We start from the raw sequence: 12,225 nt of genomic DNA on the forward strand, positions 1-12,225 counted from the left end.
TTTATGAGTGAAGGTCAAGGTCTGTCTGGTTATTTTTAAGGGATATCCTTGAAGATTATTATGTTCAAGTTTGAAGACAATCCATTCAAAAATAACAAAGTTACAGCCAATAACACCATGAACAAGCAAAATTTGGACTTTTAACCTTGAAGGTCAAGGTTATTTATGGATAAGGGTCAAGGTTAGTGGGGTCTTGTCCCAAGGGTTGTTGTGGCCAAGTATGAAGACAATACACCAAGAAATAAAGAAGTTATGATCCAGGTACAAGTTTGCGGACGGCAAAGCCGCCGCGACTATAGCAATATCTCTACTTTTTTTTTTCAAAAGTCTTCAAAAGTCGAGCTAAAAATGGACACTCCAAACAAGAGTATATAATTAAGAGACAATATTTTAGAGAAGTGGATGAGTGCGTAAGTCGCTTGATTAGTTGTTGAAATCCCATCCTACTTTCTATAAAATTAAGGGAAAAATTAAGAAAATTTCCTAGAAATTACATCATGAAACATAATGTAAGCAGCATACTTCAAGATCCATACTTATTTTCATAACAATTAGGAAAATATATTTCTAAAGTAAAATATTGTGAAGTGTACAAAAGGAAGTAAATAACACACTGCATGCGGCACTTACAATCCACGTCAACTACCAAATACAGAAGTCAAACTCAGGCAAAAAAGCCCCAACTGCATAAGTAAGGCAGTAGATATATGGTGATATTTCATTATGTCAATATTTTGCGTTGTTATTTTACATGTACTCTATAAAGTCATTGTAATAGTTTATATTAATAAGTGAAAGTCTTGGTTTTTTATTAAGATATATGCTCTTACATTAGTCATTGTAATAGTTTATGATAATAAGTGAAAGTCTGGGTTTTTATTTCCTGAGATAAAACCCATATCACTTGGTGTATATCACTCATGGCATTGTGAATGAAGCTTTGTCGAACTTTTTTGTGGCCAACATATTATTTTACGATTCCTTTAAAGTCCTAAATATGCATTGTTTATTTTGTTCTTTAAATCATATTTCTTAATTCCAAGACATTAACTGCGCTAAAATAATAAACAATTTTCAACGCAATGATGAATAAATTAAATTTGTAGATGCTGGATTTGCAAATTATAAAAGACAACCCTTACAGGCTTGTTTACTATACCTATGCAACTTCCTTAGAAAAAAGTTATCGATTCAAAAAAATTAATATACCCCTGAAAAAAAAAACCAACATGTTTCACATGTAAAATTGTCTCTAAAATTCAGGTTGATTCTTATGTCTCACTATTATAATATAGTATACACAGGTATAGTAATAAATCAAAAAGTAAAATCTAAAATATTCAAGGTAGGATATAATGAAAACAAGACCGTTTAAAACAATACGGTAAACTGTCTACAAGCTTTAAAAATGGCGGTAAAGGTAGGAAGTTCACTTAAATATTTTCAATTTCTGTTTATTTTGTAGAGCTTTCTACATTTGTGGCAATTATGATTATGGATTATTCAACTGAACATGAGGCAGTGAAATATCCAGAATAAGCATGGTAAATTGACTGAAAAACATTCTTACACAATAATTACCAAGTGTTACCATGTATTTTTTCATTTTTCGTTTAATATTTTGATATACATTTTACAGTTTTGCTACTTTTCTTTATTCCATAATTGTATGAAATGAACTGAATGAGATAAATGTTCATATATAAGTCTTTTTTTCGTCAGAATGTAATATCATTATTTTGATATTCGCGTAAAAAAGGTATTGCACGTAGCTTTGTCAAACTTTTTTGTGGCCAACATATTATTTTATGATTCCTTAATAGTCCTAAAAATGCATTGTTTATTTTGTTCTTTTAATCATATTTCTTAATCATATCCATATGTCCAAAAATAAGTTGAATGTGTACAGTTTTTGGGGAAACAATGAATGGAAACTGAAAATTTCTTACTTTTTCAAAGTTCAAGAGGGATTAAATTCATCAAACCATGACCAAATTCAACAAGCAATTATCATAGTATTGCAAGCAATCCATAAGTCCCCTACCGGTAAGAGCCCAAGCAACATTCTGAAGGGCCATTGGCCATTCACTTAGGTTCCTATTTTAAGTAAATTTGTTGAAAAAGTTCTTTAAAAGTGATCACAGGAAACAGTTTTTATGTACAGACAGATGGACTGAAGGACACTCTAAAGTTATTTTTTAAACATCCCTGTTATCAAAATATAACATTTTTAAAATCCTATCATGATTGAAGAAGTTGGAGTAAAAATTACCAATTTCTCAAAAAAAAAGTCTAAGTTCAAAAGGGGCATAATTCTCCCTAATAGTCTTACTAGAGTATTGAACACTCACAAATGTTGAGTGACAATAAGAAACATTTATATGAAGTTTGAAGTAGATACATTCAGAAAAAGAAGTTATTAAAAAAAATTTTTAATGAAAATTTTAAGTTCAAGGGAGGTAATTCTGATAATTTTTGTGCTAGAGTTGTAAACCTTGTCACATATGATGTGGTTGATGACAAGCAACTTATATTTAAAGTTTGAAGAAAATACCTTAAGAAATAAAGAACTTATAGTGAAAAAACTTAAAAACTAGAATCAGAAATCTTGAAATTCAGTCTATTTGTTGCCATAGCAACCAGAATTTTCAACATAGGATGTAAAAAAAGGATGTGCATAATTTCCATACTGCCATTTACCAGTATGTCAAGTTTCATAAACATATTTTCAGTACTTTTTGTGTTATCATGTACAGACAGACGGACTGAAGGACACTCTAAAGTTATTTTTTAAACATCCCTGTTATCAAAATATAACATTTTTAAAATCCTATCATGATTGAAGAAGTTGGAGTAAAAATTACCAATTTCTCAAAAAAAAGTCTAAGTTCAAAAGGGGCATAATTCTCCCTAATAGTCTTGCTAGAGTATTGAACACTCACAAATGTTGAGTGACAATAAGAAACATTTATATGAAGTTTGAAGTAGATACATTCAGAAAAAGAAGTTATTAAAAAAAAATTTTAATGAAAATTTTAAGTTCAAGGGAGGTAATTCTGATAATTTTTGTGCTAGAGTTGTAAACCTTGTCACATATGATGTGGTTGATGACAAGCAACTTATATTTAAAGTTTGAAGAAAATACCTTAAGAAATAAAGAACTTATAGTGAAAAAACTTAAAAACTTGAATCAGAAATCTTGAAATTCAGTCTATTTGTTGCCATAGCAACCAGAATTTTCAACATAGGATGTAAAAAAAGGATGTGCATAATTTCCATACTGCCATTTACCAGTATGTCAAGTTTCATAAACATATTTTCAGTACTTTTTGTGTTATCACTGGATCCAGGTTATGTGTAAAATTTGCCGTATTTTCAGTCTATTTGTTGCCATAGCAACCAGAATTTTCAACATAGGAAGAAAAGAAAAAGACGTGCATAATCTCCATACTGTCATCTATCCATATATCAAGTTTCATAAAAATATTTTCAGTACTTTTTGCGTTATCGCGGGATCCAGATTATGTGTAAAATTTGCCATATTTTCAGTCTATTTGTTGCCATAGCAACCAGAATTTTCAACATAGGAAGAAAAGAAAAAGACGTGCATAATCTCCATACTGCCATCTATCCATATATCAAGTTTCATTAAAATATTTTCAGTACTTTTTGCATTATCGCGGGATCCAGTTTTGTGGACGGACGGACTGACGGACGGACAGACGGACTTTTTTTTTTAAGCTTAAGGGGACATATCTCCGCCAAAATTATCAAACCATGACCAAATTTGAACTTGAATCTTTGCATTCCTTTGACGTATCCATATGTCAAATTTGAGTTGAATGAGTACTACTTATGGGGAGATAATGAATGGAAACTGAAAGTTTGATCAAGGGGCACAACTCTTGTCAAAAATACTCGGACCATGACCAAATTCTTATTTGACCTTCATTTTTCTATGATATATGGATGTCAAATTTGAGTCCAATGTGTGCAATCATTACCAAGATAATGAACGGAAACTGAACATGACTGAATTACAGAACAGGGTAACACTATATGCCCCAGCCATTTTATGGCGGGGACATAAAAATCATTAAAGGGCCATAATTCTGACAAAAATTATTGAACTGGAAAATGCCTACAATAATGCTCAACTAGACTTGATACTTATCATTCCTATTAAATTTGGATGAAATTGCACCAGTAGTTTCTAAAAAGTACCCTGGACGAGTTTTAAGATGGACAGACAGACGACAGAGAAGTGATCCCTATATGTCTCCACTACTCTGTAGAGGCCACATATAAACAGGCATTAGAGTATGGTGCAACTGCATGGTAAAGGGTTCCATTGAAAGTATATGCAATCCAGAACAACAAAATATTGTTAAAAATACATGCAGACATACATGTTTAACATTACTGACATTTAACAAGATGACTTATACCCAGCTAAAATCTTCATACTAACACTGATCATCCTCAATCTAAATAATGGATTTGCCCAACTTTGAATTTGGACCAGTCTATATACTGGCTTAAGGGATATCAATATCAAAATACAAAATTTGCTACACAGACAACACAGAGGATTTTCGGTGCAGGTTGGCCTGGCTCTATAATGATGGCAAAGACTTGAAAATTTAAGTTCCAGTACTGCGTATATAAGTTCAGGGTTAAAAGCTTTCATCATACAGAATAGAGATTTTCAATTCACTTGACAACAGCTTCAAAAAGCCAATGTAATTGCTTTATAAAATTATGTATAAATAATAATAATAACCTTCAGTCATGTTAATTTGTATTCAAGTCCTTATTTCATGTTAATTTGTATTCAAGTCCTTATTTCATGTTTATTGGAATTTCAGTCCTTAAATATCATGTTAATTGGTATTCAAGTCCTTATTTCGTGATAATTGGTATTTAAGTCCTTAAATTTCATGTTAATTGGTATTCCAGTCTTAATTTCGTGATAATTGGTATTTAAGTCCTTAAATTTCATGTTAATTGGTATCTAAGCCCTAATTTAATGATAATTGGTATGTTAGTCCTAATTTCATGATAACTGGTATTTAAGTCCTTAAATTTCATGATAATTGGTATTAAAATAATAAAGTCACAGCAATAACACGTATAATATCATTTTTTATTTTTCCAACGTTTCGGCAAATGTATGCCTTTTTCAAGGTAAATAAATAATAATAATATCAACGGACGTGACGTCGTAATTTTACAATTAACGTCACGCCCACTTTAGCGGAAAAACGAACAAATACGAACAATTCCAATTCATGATAAAAGAGATAAGTGCACCAAACAAAGCATCAAAATATAAAAACGACACAATAGATATCGGATTAATAAATACGAATATTTCCTATAGGGTTTAATTATAAAAAATGATAATAGGAAAAAACGAATATCTATGTGGCGTAATTCTAGCATTTGTAGCGTGGATTGATATTTTATGAATTATTTAATTGAGTATAACAACTTTGTGTTCATTCCTTCTGGAAAATGAGTTTTTAGCTTATGAATCCAAAATGTTTCTTTGCACAATTGTAATTGAAGGCATAAAATTGTATCTTTTTTTTTTTTTTTTTTTTTTTTTTATGATAATTGGTATTTAAGTCCTAATTTCATGTTTATTGGTATTTCCGTCCTTAAAATTTCATGTTACTTGGTATTTAAGTCCTTAAATTTCATGATAATTGGTATTTAAGCCCTAATTTCATGATAATTGGTATTCAAGTCCTAATTTCACAGACTGAAAATACACTTACATTATTTTCCTGTCTCTGTATATTCAGTTGATCCATGGCTTGAAGAGCTCCCCAATTCTCATTCTTGATCAGCTCCTTAACCTCGTCATTAGGCAGGTCAATCCTATAGTTGAAATCTCCGCACCAAAATACATAGTCATGTGACTGTAAGACACGCCCCTGAAATATCAATATTCATGTTTTGAGTCATTAACAAGCATAATGATTTACAAATGATTACTTTTACAACTTATTAACATTCTATCATTCTATGTAAATGACATTAAAGCATTTAATGCCTTCAATTACCAACAAATTTACATAATTTTGAGCATAGTTTTTAAGTGATATTTTACCTGTATTATTGTCAAAATTTTTAAACTGTAAGAATATGGTACAATGAATTTACTCACATATTATAATATATACTTCTAATACTTTATCTAATTTAGTGTATAGATTATTTCTTTAATATTACACATTCAATAAACACATTATTTATTCTTTTCTTTTTTATTTTTTTTTTTTGGGGGGGGGGGGGGGGGTTTGCGATGAATTCTGGTATATATCTAATAATCATAGGTCATAAGTTAGAATAATTCTGGAACAGTGAAAAAGGTTCAATTGATAAGGATGGTGTTTGACATGGTGCACAGATGTGCAATAATAAAAGCTGAAAGAAATCATATAAAACTTGGCACAATGCTCACTTAATGGAAAATGCTGTGAAGCAAGCCTTTGGTGAACTTCATAACAAATTCAGGGACAAGTTCAATGTTACCCATTCTGAAATAACCCAATTGTAAGAGTTCTTTTATCATATAGAATTTTAAAGCACTATCAAACTCCTTCTAACTAAAATTCCTGTATAATATATAGGAATAGGATGTATACTAAAACAGTGAATAGAAGACTAAGATTGATTGACAGATAAATGTATTTTTCTGGGCTAATTATCATCATGGAATACCTGAAATTTTTGAGGCACAGACAGGTTCCATTTATATATGGAAGATTAAGAGTGGACACGGCAAAAAAAACCTATTGACAGATGCAAGACTACATAGATGGGAGAATGCATCTTTTTATAGATCAGGGAATGCTTGGAAAATTCTTCTTTTTATAAATGGGAAAATGTTGGAAGAGAAGGCACCTATCTACAGATCGGAGAATGTTGGATGAGATTGCATCTTATTATAAAGGGGATAATGATAGGAGAATGAATCTTATTAGAGATGGGAGAATGTTAGGACAATTCATCTATTTATAGAAATAAATCTATTTATAGAGACTGAACGGAAAATGCATTTATTTTTAAGATTGGACTGATAGAGGAATGCATCTATTTATAGATGGGAGAATGCATCCATTTTTAAGTAGGGGAATGATGAGGGAATGCATCTATTTACAGATTGGAGAATGTTGGGAGAGTTTGCATCTTATAACAGATTAAAGAATGGTGGGAGAAATGCATCTATTTATAGATGGGAAAATATTGAGGGACAATGTATCTTTTTAAAGAATTAGATGGGAATGCATCTATTTATAAGTGGAATAATGATGGAGGAATGATCTTTTTTATAGATGGGAAAGGGTTTGGAGAATGCATCTTTTAAAGAATTACATGGGAATATATCTTTTTATAAGTGGTTGAGTAATGGGGGAATACATCACTTTTCTAGATGGGAAAGGGTTTGGAGAATGTATCTTTTTATGGATTGTAGGATATTGGGAAGATGCATCTATTTATTGATAGAAGAAAGTTCGGAAATGCATGTTTTTATAGATGATAGGACGTAAATGCATATGTACACCTGGAAATATGTTAAGCACACCCTGCATTTTGCCTCAATTTTGACATGACCTGTGACAACTGAAATTTTAAATTTCATTTGGGCAATGGTACGAACCACCTGTAGTCAACCTGCAACGTACAACTGGAAACATTAGCTCTGACTTTCCAAGAATGGCAAAATTTACGTCAAAATCACATTAGACATCTTACTGGTAGTATGAGGAGAAGGGTTGAGGGTATCATTCGGGCACATGGCGGTTACATACCTTATTTAAAATTTGGCTGTATGATGTCATTTAAGTTTACGTAATCGACAATATTAACCAAAAATATCCGCCAGTAAATGTTTTGTAAAGGCTCCAACAAACACTTAAATTTTTGGTAAAATATTTGCTTATGCTTCAATAATTTGGTTAAGACTAAACACAACTCATAAATTTACTTGTTTATGATTGCTAAATTGGTATCGCTACTTATAAAATTACTATTTCTTAGCTCAAATTAGTCGACATCTCATTGCAGTACTTTCAATCAACACCAATTTTAAATTTCCGGGGTGTGCTTAACTTATTTCCTGGTTTTATAGATGTATGAATGATGCGGGAATGTATATTTTCATACATGGTAGGATGTTGGGGAAAATGCATCTATCTAGAGATGGGAGAATGGTTATCTGAATAGAAATAGGGGCAGAGTATTATTACTTTATCCTCTTGAGATATTTTTGGGCCAGGCTGAAAAGGCAATACAGTATCTTAACAAAAATTGACCTTTATAATAATAATCAATGATACTAAAAATTCGGAAACACAAAGCAATTATTTTACTGACATGAGTTTCATTCTACATGAAAATTAAATGTGACACCACTAAATCTTCCTCAACCCCAATCCTGAATCTGTGACTATCCATTTTTTTTATCACAATTAAATTTTCATTTTTTTTTAATATGTATTGAGCCATCAGAGGTCATCACACTGCACATTGCCTCTTGAATTTAGTCTCTCAAAAAATAAAACATAATTACACCTTTCATCATAAAATTGAACCAATCTTTTTAGTAAAATAATAAGTTTAGACATACAAAACCTTATACACCAGTAAATTGTAACGCCCAAATTGTAAAAACTCTGCTTATTGTCCCAGCACTCTCAGAGCTATATACATATCCTTGCTATTTCTCCCCACCCCCACCCCCATTTTCAAGCCTCTGCACTGTCCTCATGGTTGATGTGCACAGGTCATGGATACAATTAAATATTGCAATTTGACAACATTATATCAATTACTGATGCAAAATTTTCACAAAATATCTTTAGAAGTTCATTGCCTTTTCCTTACGAGCAGATTTTTCATTTAATGTATGGTCATGTTCCAGACAAAAATCCTTGGCTGAGAATTATCAATTATTGTAAGTCCCTAAGTTATATCCCTATGATTACGTGACCCGCAGCTCATTTTCTATTTTATCCCTATTCCTGCAAATATAATACATAATTAGGTATCTTGATGGTATATCTTAATAAATTAAATGTGTTTTCAAACATTTAGGTGTACTTTCCCAAAAAAAAGAAGAATTTAACAAAAAAATTTAAAGTATAATATCTAGTCCTGTGATTTGGTTTACAAATATATATGGGAATCCGCTGAGTTTTTCTGAAAACCCGGTCTTTTTTTAAAGACTTTTGTACCATTTGATAAATTTTTTGCAGAAAATTCTTTTTTCAAGAAAATTATTTCTATTGTGTAAAATGATCATAAAAAAGAAAAGGGTTTAATTTAAATAAGCTTTTTAATCTTACCTCACTAAGAGCAACACAAAATCACCATTTTCTATCTAATTGTGAGTATATTTCTTTATCAAATTTAACATTTCGAGTATATTTCTTTATTATATTTTACACATCTTTTTATTTTAAACATGCCCATTGATAAATTTTAGAAATTCGAATTGTGTGTTTTAGGCTTTTGGACCTAGTTTTCAGTAGTTCCTTTAAACTTGTTAACCTAAAGACATCATCTAACTTAACCATGCTGAATAAGGTAAACAACTTGTAATAAAACAGCTTAGAACAATAAAACTTAAGAACAAAAATAAACATTCAAAATACACGACAGTCAAACCTGGCAATATCAAACTACTTTTGAGATATTATACAACTGTTATTATGTACTTAGTGCAAATCAAAGCAAAATTCAATGTATGAGTTGACAAATTCGGCATGCAAAGTAACCTTGAGATCAAACTATTTTTTTGAATTTTCAGAATTATATAATTGAATTGAATAACCTATGCAAAATTAACAAAAAGCTTTGAATAAATTTAAATAATTTTAAAAGATGGCCATTTCAAAAGGTTTGACTGTAATGAACACAATCAGGACTTAAATTAAACAATAACTATCAATGAAAAACATTTATGCATATTCATGATGTCACAATAACACAAAAATCTATAATGCATATAATTATTACATATAAAAACTACACAATATTCAACATACTCGACACACTTCCTGAATGGGCAGATGTAAATATTTATATATAAGATTAGTGTACATTTTGAAAATGTCTAGAAACAACTATAAAAATATGATTTGAGTTTTTACATTAGTGTTGAACAATGACAACCTACCAAATAATATCAATTATTTAATTTTACCCATGAAATATGGTGCTATATCAGTCAAATATATTTCATATTTGTAAAAAATAAATATGAAATATAAATATGAAAGTGGGCGGAGTCAAAACTCATATTCATTGTAAGGGACTTCTTTCGCGATTTTGTTTACAAAATCTGGTAAATAAATAAATAAATCAAAGCACAGAAGGCGCTGAATTTGTTTGGGTCTCAAAATGTCAGAAAGGTGAAGGTTGTGAGATTATAAACCAATTTGTTTTTGTATAGTGCCACCAATGCTTTCCAGTGTTTTAACTGTAGTAATTTGGCTATAAGACTATTCAATGTCTATTTGACTTAAAAAATGAAAAAAAATGAGTTGCCTCAATTCGGTTTTATAACTCCAGACCTCTCGATACATAAGCGAGCGTACAAACCACTCCGCCACGGTGAAGTTATATGTTAACGGTCTGAAGAAAACCATATTTTTCTAAATTAGGGTTTGTAACTCTTATAATTTCGACGCTAAACCTGTTGTTAAACACAGATGTAAATAATCATGGAGCTTACTGTAAGCATGTATATCTATAAAGAATGAAACAATATTAGAAATCTTCGACCATTCGGGAACTACTTTGCTTGAAAATTAATGCGCCTGTCATTTGACAATCTTTACGCATTGATTTCCCCTGAATTTTTCGGCGTTAGTGTACATATAAAGGGAAGCAACCGCTTCAAAAAAGTGGACTACTTTAGGCATTTGCAATTAACAGCATTAGGCTCTGAAATTTCGCTACCATTATTTGTTTGGTCTGACGACCCAAACAAATAAAAACAACTTTTTGTTGAATTTTGTTTTGAAAACTATCTAGAATGATGATGAAAATGGTCTAACTAAGAAAATAAATCCAACACCAATATCTTTAATTCAGTCATTAACACTGTACAGACGTTTAAAGAGATGTTTACATGACGTCACAATGTAGCGCCAAACATTGCGTGCAAAAAACAAGACGCATAAGACGCATCTATAAATAATAAAATATATTGTGGGGCCCATGATGTCATCACAAAGACGAGAAATGATAAATTTTGATCAACTATCTTATACAGTCCGAATCCAGCCCTATTAGAAAATATGGCATGCAAGCTGTCAGTCACAGAAATTATATCATAATTACTTGGTTCTACATTAAAGTACAGGTTTAATTCAATCAATTACCGGTCATTGAAGATACCTGGGGTGTAATTGTACACTGTCAACATTTAGAAATTCTGTTTTATCTGTGTAATTAATATTCATGGCTCTTCGTAAGATTTGCGGGTGTCTTGGTTGAAATTGTTGGAGTTTACGACATTCCGTTGATTAAATACCCCTTCCGGGAATCGGTAAAACTTATCATGCAGGCTATAAATATTATTTCATAAATTGTCTATTGTTATTTTTGCTATATATATGTAGGAAGATTTATTTTAGAAACAGCGACATGGTCTTTGAGTAATTTAGATTTGGCTCATTATATTTTTATCGAGGAATGGCAGAACAGCGACCTTCCAGTTTCCAAGGATTCCTGCAGAGTTTTCCTGCAATTCCAGCATCGTATGATATAAAGCTCGAGCGCGCCCTTGATCGACCTCTTGCACGCTTAAAAATCGTTTAGGTTAAACCACGCTATTTGAATTAGAAATTTCAGACTTATTTTTGTTGATTCTTGACTGCCTGTGTAACCGGATACAAACGAAAGTGAAAGTAAGGATGGCGTTCGATGTTTGGATTCACCAGTTGGAAGTTCCATGGTTCAGTTAAGTTGTTTCTTGTTCATTTTTATTTTTGTTTTAGAAGATGCTGACGGACGCTAAAGTTGGCCGATGACCTTCATATTTTCTTAGAAGTTTTGATCTCAATTAGGGACTATTTTTTTGTGTGATGCGGCTGACCAATCAGAATCCAAGGCGTGAATGACGTTTGTTATTGTTTACATTTTGCACATGTTATATTTTTCTTTATGAAGATAGAGAGAAGAATGTACATGCAGAAAGGAACG

General features: G+C 31.2%; 1 protein-coding gene across 1 annotated transcript in view; it reads right to left on the bottom strand.

Moving 5' to 3' along the window:
* Positions 1-12,225, bottom strand: part of LOC132719668 (synaptojanin-1-like) — a gene marked incomplete at its 3' end in the record, with an annotated part of 60,187 nt that overhangs the window by 19,072 nt on the left and 28,890 nt on the right. Inside the window, 2 exon segments of the mRNA XM_060703478.1 lie at positions 5,784-5,942; positions 8,262-8,291. Of these exon segments, the coding sequence (XP_060559461.1) occupies positions 5,784-5,942; positions 8,262-8,291 (189 nt within the window).

This window comes from Ruditapes philippinarum, unplaced genomic scaffold (genome assembly GCF_026571515.1).
Source record: "Ruditapes philippinarum isolate M1 unplaced genomic scaffold, ASM2657151v2 ctg1987_1_1_1_1, whole genome shotgun sequence".
In the NCBI taxonomy this organism is placed as follows: domain Eukaryota; kingdom Metazoa; phylum Mollusca; class Bivalvia; order Venerida; family Veneridae; genus Ruditapes; species Ruditapes philippinarum.